At 45.7% G+C, this 13558-nt stretch overlaps 2 protein-coding genes across 3 annotated transcripts in view; both read right to left on the reverse strand.

Annotated features, from left to right (window-relative positions):
• Positions 1 to 6773, reverse strand: part of QRICH2 (glutamine rich 2) — a 36464-nt gene extending 29691 nt beyond the window's left edge. Inside the window, exons 1-6 of the mRNA XM_057499542.1 lie at positions 5548 to 6773; positions 5252 to 5363; positions 4363 to 4550; positions 4212 to 4271; positions 4061 to 4120; positions 3318 to 3680 (exon numbers count right to left, since the gene is read on the reverse strand). Of these exons, the coding sequence (XP_057355525.1) occupies positions 3318 to 3680; positions 4061 to 4120; positions 4212 to 4271; positions 4363 to 4550; positions 5252 to 5363; positions 5548 to 6075 (1311 nt within the window). The 5' untranslated portion in view covers positions 6076 to 6773. The remainder of the gene's footprint in view (positions 1 to 3317; positions 3681 to 4060; positions 4121 to 4211; positions 4272 to 4362; positions 4551 to 5251; positions 5364 to 5547) is intronic.
• A 1719-nt stretch (positions 6774 to 8492) lies between these two features.
• PRPSAP1 (phosphoribosyl pyrophosphate synthetase associated protein 1) overlaps positions 8493 to 13558 on the reverse strand; it is a 47241-nt gene continuing 42175 nt past the window's right edge. For both annotated transcript variants that reach the window (XM_036900306.2, XM_057501728.1), the window contains 3 exons: positions 10685 to 10755; positions 9776 to 9922; positions 8493 to 9243 (listed from right to left, as the gene is read on the reverse strand). In XM_036900306.2, coding sequence (XP_036756201.1) covers positions 9085 to 9243; positions 9776 to 9922; positions 10685 to 10755 — 377 coding nt within the window. In that variant the 3' untranslated portion in view covers positions 8493 to 9084. The remainder of the gene's footprint in view (positions 9244 to 9775; positions 9923 to 10684; positions 10756 to 13558) is intronic.

Here is a 13558-nt window from a genome sequence, read left to right on the forward strand (position 1 = left end):
ACCCAGGGGTGTGTGCCCACCAGAGGGCAGGCATCTTGGCAGCCACCTTAACAGTTCCGCCTATCACTTATGCCCTGGAAAGACCTACTGGACTTAAAATCAATTACTGCAAACAAAACGAAGGAGAAAAAAAAACTGACACCATGGAAAGTTTCAAAAGCAGGTCTTAAAAGACACCCAGGGCACCGCCAATGTCAGAAAACCACTCTGGGGGCCACTGGGGCAGACTTCACACCAGGTGACTGCCCCAAGTTCAGAAACAAGAACATCAGACAATGTCAGAAGAAATTCAGCTGAACTCACAAGCCTCGCCAATTATTCATGAAGTGCTTCAAGAGGAAAAAGGTTCCCTGTGGCTTCTACTACAAATCACAGCTTTGTGGCCTAAAACAACATAGGTTTGTTGTCTTAACAGTTGAGATCAGAAATCCAAAACCAGTCTCACTAGGCTCAAGTCAAGGTGATGGCTCCTTCTGGAGGCTCTGAGGTGAGAGTCTGTTTCCCTGACTTTCTCAGCTTCTAATAATTGCTGGCATTTCTTGGCTTGTGGCCAGCCAATAACCTGCTCTTGCCATGAGCTCAGGACAGGCTGTCTTAGCGGCTCCCCTGGGGACTTGTCATGAAGTCGGCTTTATTCATTTTACCCAGTTAGTTGACATCAGATTCGATCTTGTGAAGCCCCTTCCTATACTGTCCACTCTTCTTTGGACAAAGTGCCAGAGAGCTATGTGGTGACCACAACCCAACTGGTGATCACCTGCCTGTCCCTTGATGGAAGTCTGCAAAGAAGTTTTAATTTCTGCTTTCTACTCTTTAGCTTGTCGGGCCACAAAGCTTCGAGGAGAAAATGTTCTTTAACTTGGATGTGCTGTTTCTGTAAGAGTACATCTGTGTTCAACCCATGGACCTGGTAAAATGGTCACTGGGATTCTTTCATTGTTAAATGCCTGTCATGTTACATGTAGCTGGAAAGTCAGATTCATCAACTTGATCAAAGCGAAATGAGGACGCTTTTCCCCCCTTCAGTAAGTTTGACTGTTGTACTAGGGTTGGGTCTTGCTGGTTATGATCAGGCTTCCATCTTTTCCTTACCATTAAAACAGCAGCATAAGGAGAATGAGGAGGCGGAAAAAGAGGAGGAGCTGATGTTTCATTTAATTTCATAGCGAAGCTCTGCTTTTAGACTTTCAGCCATCTGACAGGAAGAGGAGGAGGAGAAGCAGCACCCCCATCGTCTTTGGGAATATGAACAGGTGTAAAGAACCGCCCCGTTGGAAGCCTTGTGCACTGCTGGTGGGAATGTAAAGTGGTACAGCCACTATGGAAAACAGTGTGGAGGTTCCTCAAAAAATTAAAAATAGAAATACCATACGATCCACTAATTCCACTTTTGGGTATTTACCCAAAGAAAATAAAAACACAAATTTGAAAAGATTTATGTATCCTTATGTTCATTACAGCATTAGTTACAATAGCCAAGATATGGAAACAACCTAATGCCCACTGATAGATGAATGAATACAGGTATGGTATACATCCCCAAGGGACTATTACTCGGCCAAAAAAAAGAATAAAATCTTGCCATTAGCAACAACATGGGCAGACCTAGAAAGTATTAGGCTCAGTGAAATAAGCCAGACAGAGAAAGACCAATACCATATGGTTTCACTCACATATGGAATCTAGAACACAAAACAAACAAGTAATAACCAAAAAACCCAGAAACAGACTAATTGGCAGAGTACAAGCTGGTGGTTGGGGGCGATGGGCAAAATAAGTGAAGGGGATCAAGAGGTACAAATTTCCAGTTATAAAATAAATAAACCTCAGGGATAAAAAGTACAGCATAGGAAATAAAGTCAATACTATTGTAATACCTTTGGGGACAGATGGCAACTACACTTCCTGCAGTGGGCATTTTGTAATGTATATGAGTTGAATTAGCATGTGGCACACCTGAAACTAAGACTTGTTTTTTTTCCACTTAACTGTTTTTTATTTTTCTACTTTACATTTAAATCATTCATGTGAACTTTTTTTTTGAAATTTAAAAGTTTTTTATTCAAGTATATAATATTATATTGGTTTCAAGTATATAATGTAGTGATTCAACAGTTACCTACATTATTAAATGCTCATCCCAACTAGTGTAGTTACAATCTGTCAACGTAGAAGGATGTTACAGAACCACTGACCATTTCCTCTACACTGTACCTTCATCCCCATGACTAACTTACATTAAGATTTTGTGCTTCTTAATCCCCTTCACCTATTTCTCCCACCCCAGCCCCTGCCCCGTGGTAACCATTAGTCACTTCTCAGTGCCTGTGGGTCTACTGCTGTTTTGTTCACTGGGTTCATTTTGCTGAAACTAGTATTGCATATGAACTGTAAAAAAAAAGCCACCTTGCCCTCATCAGAATGTGCCCTTGGACGCAGCTGGTATGTGTCCTTTCACGCACTCCACTCCTGGATGGGCACCTTCCACGAAGGTTCTGAGCTCCTGTAACTGAAGCTGCTCCGTGTGTGGGCAGCCTTCTTCCTCCAGGTCAAAATACGGTACAGCTTTATTCTGTCTGATTATCCAAGTAGGAATTTTGTGCCCATCACAGTCCCATACTCCCTGTCCTATCTTCCTGGCTCTTTACTCATGATGAAGGCAGATAGTTACCAGCCAGAGTTGTCTTGTACCCCGGTATTATGTGGTGCACCCTCGATTGGCCACTTGGTGGCGCCAAAAGGTTCTCTCTCCTCCCTGCCTGTGACCTTACATGGGTGGGTGTGATCCTTTTTGAGTAACCCAGATGCACAAAGCCAGGGGAAGGGGAATGTCAAGACCTAAAGGGCCACCGACCCTTGCCCTTGAGGGCCATTTGAAAATACCTCTTGAATCAGATGAAGGCAGGCTGGGATTTGAAAAGAATTGGTTATGATGCTGTGCACTGTCTTGGGACAGGCAGGCGCACCCACCCGTGTGTAAGTCACCATCAGCAAAGGGCCCCCTAAAGAGGCTCTATTTTCAGGGTTGGTCACCTTTGCCCACTAGTAGTAAAGGGGCTTGTGCATTTCAGGACAGACTACAAAGGAACTCTGCAAAGCTATGAAAGTAAATCAAAACTACACTCAGATACTGTTTTCCGTCTCACTGATTGGCCAAGCTAAAATAAAAAAAATTGGGTACGTCAGCCAGGGCTGCTGGGATAATGAGAAACAAGTTCCCTCCTCCATTGCCGGCGGAGTCTAAGGTGGAACCACATCCACGGAAGGCAATTTGGCAAAGGCTAGCTAAACTGCAAATGCACATTCCATTTCTAGGAATTTACCCTAAAGGTATGTTCATACTTGTGAATGTCACATTGGAGCATGGTATAAGACTGGAAAAAAACAACAAAAAAAATACCCGAAGTAGGAAAATTTTGAACATCCACATAAAACACATTAAAAATATCCAAAATAGGAAATACAAAATTATGAGCATTCACAGAACAGAATACTGTGCAGTAGAAAAAAGGGAGAAGTTTGGGGGAGCACCACCTGAGACCACTCCCAGTACCCCCCCAACTGTTCACCGCTTGTGAGGCCCTCCAGTCATCAGTAATTGCTTGCTCCAACTCCTCCCAGGTGACCATGGTGATGTCTTCTCCAGCAGGTATCAAACTCAGCTTCCGGCTCACTGTTTCCTGACGGTAACAGACACACGTGTGCATGTACAGGGGTGTGCACACACACCTTACTTAAACTAGGAGGCTTTAGGGACAGAACGGAGCCAGCGGGGTCAGGCGGGTCCTTCCACAGCCCCAACCCTGAGAAGTCACTGCTCTTCAAGTGCCAGTGAATCCTGGGAGGCGGTTTCCTGTCCCATGTGGACTCCTGAGGGAGCATGGGCAGGAAATCCAGGGACTGTGCCCCAAGAAGCAGAGGACACACACCACCCTTCCCTAAAAGACACAGGCATCTGAGTGGGGGTCTGAATCAGCCCTAAGAGGAGGGGGCCAGGCTGTGGGCACATCCATCCCCTGCCCCCTCGAGGGCCCTTTCCCACACAGCTGGCTGCTATTACCATGTAATCCTCCTGGTCTCTGAGGAGCTTCTCTAGTTCATCAATCCGTTGGGAGGCTTTCTGGAAGAAATTCAGAGATGGGGGATCAAAGTGGCCTCTCTGGTGGCCCCTACACATGCAGGCACACATGCACACATGTGGCTGCTATTACCATGCAATTCTCCTGGTCTCCAAGGAGCTTCTCTAGTTCATCAATCCGTTGGAAGGCTTTCTGGAAGAAATTCAGAGATGGAGGATCAAAGTGGCCCCTCTGGTGGCCCCTACACATGCAGGCACACATACACACATGTGGCTGCTATTACCATGCAATCCTCCTGGTCTCCAAGGAGCTTCTCTAGTTCATCAATCCGTTGGAAGGCTTTCTGGAAGAAATTCAGAGATGGAGGATCAAAGTGGCTTCTCTGGTGGCCCCTACACATGCAGACACATGTGCACATACAGGTACGCAGACACAGACATGTGCACACACACAAAAGGAAGGCATGTGGATCTCAGAGGAGCACAGGGTAGAGAGAACCAAAGTAAATTATCAAAACTTAAGTCACTCCTTATAACTTCTGCAAACCTCCTAAATCTAGAACCAAACAAGTCTTTAGTCTAAAAAACATCCTCCAACCAAAAAACACACATTACAAAGAAAAGTTTCCCACAGCAAAAATGAGTCCAGCTGGGGTCCCAAGGGCAAAGTGGGTCAGTGGGCAGAAGTCCCTCGAGGGGCTTGGCCGCCTCCTGCCTCCTGTGAGCTTTCATCCCCCTGCCCCTCTCTCTCTGCTCGGTCGTTCCCCGTGCTTCTCCCAAATCGCCCTTCTTCCAATGCCAGTGGCCCAGGTGAGCGATGGGCCTGAGACAGGGGCTCTGCCTCACGTCTCCTCCACTGACGGGCGGTGAGTCCTTCCTGTGCATTTGAAAATGCTTCTGCTGAAAGATGTACACGTATCTCTCCAAGAAAACAAAGATCCAAGTAAAAGTGTTGCTGCCTGCTGCGGCTCCCCACTGTACCCCTTCGCTCCCTCCATCCCAGCCCCTCGCCTTATTTTCTTATTTTTGTTTAAAGGAAATTTGATAGAAGACTATGCTGAGAAGTCTGCTCCCTGTGGCTTGGTTCGGGATCCTTGAGTGTCTGAGAAGTGGGGGGTGAGCCCCTCTGTAAGCAGGGGGAGGAAAGGCACTATATGAAAGGGGTGACTCAGCTCCCTGAGATGGGGTCCTGCCTTACCTGGAGGCTCAATTCAGGGTGCTGTGCCTTTTGCTGGTCTTTTAGGGTTTTCACATCTTTCATGACATCCTGGTGCAGCTCTATGGCCTGCAAGGTAGAGCACAGGCCTCATGGGACCAGGCAGCACTAAGGCCTGTCCCCCTCCATCCCCGTGGCCTCCCTGCTCAGGCCTCCTCTCCACCGTGGTTTTGGGAACCCTCAGGGCTCAGCTCCAACAGTGGGTAGAGGGCGGCCCCGGGGAGTGGCGGCCTGAGCAGTCCCCAGTGCTCACCTGGGTGGCGCTGACCACCTTGTGATCCTTCACAGCTTTCATCGACCCTGTGCGCATCCTTTCTGGCATCAGCAAGGCTGTCTCCTCCACTGGCGGTTCCTGGGTGTCCAGGCCAGGCTGGCCAGCCTGGGTGGTGATGTGCTGCACGTGGGTCACGATGCCCTGCATCTGGCTCTCCATGGTCTTGAGCTGCTTGCTGAGGTCCTGGACCTGTCCGCCCAGGTCCGTCACCTGGTTCTCCAGCATCTGCTGCGTAGTCTTGCTCACGCTGCTGCTCCTTGGCTTCTCTTCGGGGTCAGCCTGGTGCGGGACACTGGGTGCGGACCCGGAAGACTCAAAGACACGGCTCTGCTCGGGCAATGGCGAGTGGAAATCGATCTGTGTGTCCTGCAGATTGAGGTTCTTGAGCATGGCCACGAGGAGTGTGTGCAGGGCCGTGAAGTTGACGGCACCCACCTCGGGGGTGCCGATGGAGAGGTCGGCCAGCTCTCGGAGGGAGACCAAGCTGGGTGCCGCGGCCGGCGGCATGGTGCACCCTCAGGAGCGGTCCGTGTGCGCTACCAGCTGGCCGGCCACGTCCTGCTCACTGCCCGCCGTGTCTCTGAGGACTTCCGGAGCTCCTGTGAGGCACAGGGCTCCCCTGCCCCAGCCGCCGGGGTACCCGTCAGCCCCCGTCTGGAGCCCTCCTGGCCGACGGAAGGGAAGTGAGTGGCCACCGGGTTTCCCACTCCCCACGGCCAGGAACCCGCACCCACCTACGGGGTGGTGTCCGGGCCCCACCGACCCGGTACCCGCAGCCCACCGCAGTCCGCTCTCCAAGCTCGAGCCCTGGGCTGCCTTCCCCTGCGTTGGTCGCAGCTTGCGGACGTTAGGACCCGCGAGGGCGCAGCTGGGCGCCACCCAGCCCACGAGGGCTCCGCGGGGGACCCACGCGCCCCCTAGCGGCCGCCCAGCGAACACCAGCACTTTGTGGGGCCACTGGAAGCCCCTCCCCAACTCCGAAGCGGGTGGAGAAGCCTTGGCCACCCGGACCCCCCCTCTCAGTGACCTCCCCCAAAGAAAGGCGCTGTGGGGTGGGGCCAAGTTATTTTTATCGGGACACGCCAGTGTAGCAAGATAGGTATGTCTCCTAACGTTCACCTAGGTTTCAGCCGTCCCTTTACCTAGAAAGCCCTGGATTCACTCAGCTTTAGGGACATCATGGCAACACGCTTTGCGTGTCCTTAGCTGTTCTATCAGGCAGGGCATGGCATGCAGTCCTGAGACTTTGGCCATTGGGGATAGTGTCATATCATTTTGTTCTATCAGAAGAGAGGGTTAACGCAAAAGCCTCATCACTAACCAAGAGGTGCCAATTAGCCACCACATGAGATCTTTCCTGTGCTGCCCTGGCCTAACTTACCTCAAAACAGACTCATCTGACAAGGCACAATTAGACAGGACCAGATGGACTTGGTGTTCTCAACAATTGAGATGCCCACACCTGATTCTTCCAGAAATGCGTAAAATGTGTTCACATTCAGAAAAGCTAAAGAAAACGTATGAACGCATTTGCACTATGTACTCCTGTTTTAATTACATTTCTAATTTTTAATTTAGTCTAAGCTGGCAAAATTTAATTGAAACCCTTCATGTCTCTGCACCCCGCCTCCTCTGCCCCGCAAACAAAAGCAGTGTTCCCCTGGGAAAGGAGTTAAGTAAGAGTCTACGCTCCACTGGGTGATACTGAAGGGTCTTGTTCACCATTATATTCCCAGGGCCCAACATGCAGGCCTTCAGTTGGTAGCATCAAAAGAACAAAGCCTTTGTAGTCTTCTGTGCACCTGTGCTCTTACCCTATAAAACTTAAGGCCATACCACACAGTTAAAGCCTTGGGAGAGAGCATCAGCTCTGCTGGAAGCTGCGGTGTGCAGTCTTTGCTGATTCTAAGTGCAGTGACTTTCCAGAAAAACATTCCTCCTCCTCCTCCTCCTCCACTAGCCACAGCCAGAATCTTCGCTCCCCAAGTCTTCACACTCTCATTTCCGTCTCCCTGAGACTTGGTATCATCATGCCAGGCACATATTAGGACTCACTAAATGCCAGTGGAAAGGGCATATTCTAATATATTCTAATGCTACTCGCAAGAAATATATTTCACTAAACGCTTTTGCTGAATAATTACATTTATAATCCCTACTCTTAGAGACATAAGAAAGACAACATTAACCAGAGGAGTAAATGGAATTTGGGGTTGAAAAGAACCTCAACTTTCAATTCCAAACCTCCCTTTCTATGATGACAAAGGCCCAGAAAACACTAGTTAAATGCCTGACCTTACAAATAAGAACCAGGTCTCCTGAGGAACAGTCCACGGCTCTTCGTCTACCACCATGCTGTTAGAATTAAGCTCTTTGCTCAAAATTCTACTTGAACTGTTAACAGAAGGCAATTTATTTGTATGCTTGAAAAAGCTAATGTGCTCAAAGTCTTGATTGTGCCTTGGGAACTTTTCCAGTCATTAGGAAAGGAATAAAAATGCCAAGGCAACTTCCCTGCAGAGAAATGCAATTGGACAAATAAGTGAATTGCCCTTGGTTACCTCAGGAACTAAGAGAGCCCATGTGCTATCCCACTCATTTCGTGGCGGACACTCCTCCTTCCATTAGCTGGTCCTGACTTAAGAGGTTTATCAGATTTGCAGCAGGGCCTACCTGACAACTATAGTATAAACTAGACTTGTGATTAAATATTGGGCAGAAAGGTCCAACAAGGACTTAAAATGTCAGTGTTTCAGAAGGGATGGACCCTGCAGAAGGGAACTCATTTCTAGGGTTTGACATCAGTCACAGACCTGGACCACCCTTTATTTTGTATCCACTGTCTTCTGCCCAGTCTGGACAGAAATCAGTCACCATGAAGGCAGAGAGAAGGCGGCTCTGCAATGTAGTGAAGAGACAAGCCAGACAACAAATTTTTTTATTTGCAACTTAAGAGCAATGCAGATACCCAGAGTTAGGATGTTATTTCTCTAATCTGCCATCCTTGCCAGGAGTTAACACCACAAATATTTTGTTCAACGGCTGTAGGCACAACAGTTTCTCAAAGAAAAATAAGATTCTCTATAAAAGACTTACATGAAGTTGACTGGGAAGAGACATAGAAACAGTGCCAGAGATCTCAGCTTCCCAAACCATGTTCAACATTAACACATACATTTCCCTGCGGTTGAAACAACCGAATAAACATTCTAGAGCTAAGACTTTACCTTCCTCTAACGCTTTTTCAATATCAACAAGATTTGCAGATTATTTTCAGGAAGACGCCTGTAACTTTTGCTTAAGGAACAGGATGAGAGCAGATAATTTAAGGCCATTCATCCGTTAGCTCCGTCTTCCTGTTGACCACCTTAATGTGTCTCCTACCTACCAAACTTGGCAAGGGAGACTATCAGACTATTTTCAGTGCTCCTTTGAAGGAAACACTGTGTATATAATTGACGGCACTGCTTTTCTCACGTTTTCCTTAGGAGTTCCAGGTCAAGGTGACCGTGGAAGTTAGTCGTCTACAGTGATGTTTCGGAAAAGGTACGCCATGGACTCCCCATTGTGGATTCTCCGTATTGCTTCCGAAAGAATCAGGCTGATATCCACAGTCTTTATCTTGGGACACTGCAGCTTCTGCACCTCATGAGGGACAGTATTTGTCACCACCACCTAGTCATGGCAGCAATGGAAAACAAACATTGTTACTGCTGTGTGCCCCAACGTGATCCCTTAGTAAATTTATCCAATATTTTAGTACCATTGCCCAAGTTCCAAACTGTAAAACCTTATTCCACTGAGTATAGTTTTTACAAACTAAACCTAACCAACTTTATCCAAGGGAAAGGTCACATGGTCCAAAATGTAAGATTATGAAAGTCACGGTCTATTTATGCAGAAAGGATAGGGTGAGTCTTACATGAGACTTTCATGTTATTGGAGAATTCAAGTCTTGAGAAACATGCTACTAGAGTACCAAATTATATTGAGATACAATCACGTGGAAGTACATAAAGCCAATCTTTGGGAAAATGGACATACATTCCTAACTATACATGTGCCCCGACAAATAGCCAACACTATTTCACAGGTCCTGTAGAGAGGGGTTATACAATATTGGCTGAGTCATTTTACTATCTACAGAAAAGAGAGCAGCAGATCTTGACTCAAGCTAGGAGTACAAGCCCTTTAAGAGCAGACAGACCTCATCAATGGAGGACTCCTCAATCAGACGGGGGGCCTCTGCAGACAGGATGCCGTGAGTGGCCATGACATAGATTTTATAAGCTCCTCTCTCTTTCAGAATCTCTGCAGCAGCGACAAAACTTTCCACATCATCAATAATGTCATCCTGAGAAGAGACCAGAGTCAGATTTAGGAACAACTCTCCATTTCCATCTACGGACGCACACCTCTCTACTCTTTTCTGCCCTTCAAGTTTCAGAGGATGTCCAGCTGAAAATCAGAGCTCTCTGCTTGGGTCAGAGACTGAATATCCAGCAAGGGCAACAGAACTGCACGGACTGTACGCTGCACGGCTGCCAGTGGGAAGAGCGGCCAACCTACAGTCATATGACATTTACCCTGAGAGTCCAGGACGGCCAAGACTCTCTCCCCATGTCAATCCTACATAGTCTGATTAATCCATTTACTTTTTTCCAAGAGAAAGTTAAATGAGAGGAACACAGTAATAAAGTGAGCCATTGTACAAGAATGATCCTCTGGCCCAGCAAAGGCAGTTAGAGCTGGGAGCAAATATATCATGTAAAAGTATGAATAAGACACTTGTTCTCATTTGTTAAAATGGAACAGCTCATCATTAGTTCACCTCATTGCCCGAAAGCTTAAGCTTGAGTAGGTCAGCTGGTTTGACAGAACCTAGACCCCTTAAGACAAAGTTTATTTATGGGGTTGAATTTTCTTATGGGAGTTCCCTCTGGGTTATACTTGTTTGTCTATATAAAATTTTATACTTGTCCTAAGAGAGTTTGCGTGAGGACAGACAGATCTGTTTAAATCTACCCTCATTACTGGAAATACAATCCAGAGGTGGACAACCTACTAAGAGCCAGCAGTGCCATCTCTGTACACGAAGGACGACACACGACCATACCACTATGATTGCGATGCGTCCTCCAACATCTCCGACTACAGTTATTGGTGGTTTTTCTTTGGCCATCATCACTAGCAAAACCAAACAGATCACAATACCCCAGTTAGTCCTGTATCGCTAAGTAACTGTAATCACAACCTCATTCCCTGGAAGGAGTGGCAAAAACATCGTAGAAAAAACAAAACAAAACTCAATGTACCTGAGAAAGACTGTCTAGAGCAGTGCAATCCAACAGAAACAGGGGAGCCACGTGTAATTTTACAGTTTATAGTAGTCACGTTAATAAGTAAAAATAAGTGAAATTAATATATTTTATTTTACCCAGTATATCCAAAATAGGACCATTTCAATATGTAATCAATATACAAATTTGTTAAGAGATGTTTTACATTTTTTTCATACTAAGTCTTTGATACGTGGTATGCATTTTACATACACATGCAGCACTTCTCAGTTAAGATTAGCCCTGTTTCAAGAACTCAGTGGCCACACGTGACTAACAGCCACCAGTCTTTAGAAAGCGCAGGTCTGAAAACAGTAGCAGGATGAGGAAATCTCACTGACAAAGAGCAGCAGCATTACAATGCCACTGAAAACAGAAATACCTGGCTTGCTGAGATGAGGAAGAAATGAAGAATAAATGACACTCTGCAGATAATCAAACAGGGAAAGGCTGCCAAATAAAGAGCTGGTTTTACTTTAGTTTCTTCCAATGTGGCCTTATTTGGACAATGCAACCTTATTATCTACACTATTGAAATAGGCAGTTTCCTGAAAATTACAAGCTTGAAGACAACAACCATGAGCTGTTTCCTGACTTAATGTCCTTATAGTAGAGGCTTATCTCATTACAAAATTTGTATCTGGAAAAGGGCCATCACTGTACAAACCAAAGTAGAGGATAGAGAAGAGAAGTAAGGATTTGCCCTCAAAAGGAGGATTAGTAAATGGAGGTAGGGCAGTCGGGGGGGACACCAGAGTATTTCAGAAGAACAGGCTAAGTATTCTACTTTTTTTTTTTTTTTGTATCATTAATCTACAATTACATGAGGAACATTATGTTTACTAGGCTCCCCCCATCACCAAGTCCCCCCCACATACCCCATTACAGTCACTGTCCATCAGCGTAGTAAGATGCTATAGAATCACTACTTGTCTTCTGTGTGTTGTACAGCCCTCCCCATGTCCCCAACCCCCTATATTACGTCTGCTAATAGTAATGCCCCCCCCCACTTTTTTCCCCTTATCCCTCCCTTCCCACCCTCCTCCCCAGCCCCTTTCCCCTTGGTAACTGTTAGTCCATTCTTGGGTTCTGTGAGTCTGCTGCTGTTTTGTTCCTTCAGTTTTTTTCTTTGTTCTTATACTCCACATATGAGTGAAATCATTTGATACTTGTCTTTTTCCGCCTGGCTTATTTCACTGAGCATAATACCCTCTAGCTCCATCCATGTTGTTGCAAATGGTAGGATTTGTTTTCTTCTTATGGCTGAATAATATTCCATTGTGTATATGTACCACATCTTCTTTATTCATTCATCTACTGATGGACACTTAGGTTGCTTCCATTTCTTGATATTGTAAATGGTGCTGTGATAAACATAGGGGTGCATATGTGTTTTTGAAACTGGGCTCCTGCATTCTTAGGGTAAAATACTAGGAGTGGAATTCCTGGGTCAAATGGTATTTTTATTTTTAGTTTTTTGAGGAACCTCCATATTGCTTTCCACAATAGTTGAACTAATTTACATTCCCACCAGCAGTGTAGGAGGGTTCCCCTTTCTCCAAAACCTTGCCAACATTTGTTGTTGTTTGTCTTTTGGATGGTGGCAATCATTACTGATGTGAGGTGATATCTCATTTTGGTTTTAATTTGCAATTCTCTGATGATTAGTGATGTGGAGCATCTTTTCATGTGTCTGTTGGCCATCTGAATTTCTTCTTTGGAGAAGTGTCTGTTCAGTTCCTGTGCCCATTTTCTAATTGGATTGTTTGCTTTTTGTTTGTTGAGGTGCATGAGCTCTTTATATATTTTGGATGTCAACCCCTTATCAGATATGTCATTTATGAATATATTCTCCCATACTGTAGGATGCCTTTTTGTTCTATTGATGATGTCCTTTGCTGTACAGAAGCTTTTCAGTTTGATATAGTCCCACTTGTTCATTTTTGCTTTTGTTTCCCTAGCCCAGGGAGACATGTTCATGAAGAAGTTGCTCATGTTTATGTCCAAGAGATTTTTCCCTATGTTTTTTACTAAGAGTTTTATGTTTCATGACTTACATTCAGGTCTTTGATCCATTTTGAATTTACTTTTGTGTATGGGGTTAGACAATGATCCAGTTTCATTGTCTTACATGTAGCTGTCCAGTTTTGCCAACACCAGCTGTTGAAGAGGCTGTCATTTCCCCATTGTATGTCCATGGCTCCTTTATTGTCTGTTAATGGACCATATATGTTTGGGTTAATATCTGGGCTCTCTATTCTGTTCCACTGGTCTGTGGGTCTGTTCTTGTGCCGGTAACAAATTGTCTTGATTACTGTGGCTTGGTAGTAGAGCTTTAAGTTGGGAAGCAAGATTCCCCCCTGCTTTATTCTTCCTTCTCAGGATTGCTTTGGCTATTCGGGGTCTTTTCTGGTTCCATATGAATTTTAGAACTATTTGTTACAGTTTGTTGAAGAATGCTGCTAGTATTTTGATAGGAATTGCATTGAATCTGTAGATTGCTTTAGGCAGGATGGCCATTTTGACAATATTAATTCTTCCTAGCCAAGAGCATGGGATGAGTTTTCATTTGTTAGTGTCCCCTTTAATTTCTCTTAAGAGTGTCTTGTAGTTTTCAGGGTATAGGTCTCCTTGGTTAGGTTTATTCCTAG

This window comes from Manis pentadactyla, chromosome 4 (assembly GCF_030020395.1).
Source record: "Manis pentadactyla isolate mManPen7 chromosome 4, mManPen7.hap1, whole genome shotgun sequence".
NCBI lineage: Eukaryota > Metazoa > Chordata > Mammalia > Pholidota > Manidae > Manis > Manis pentadactyla.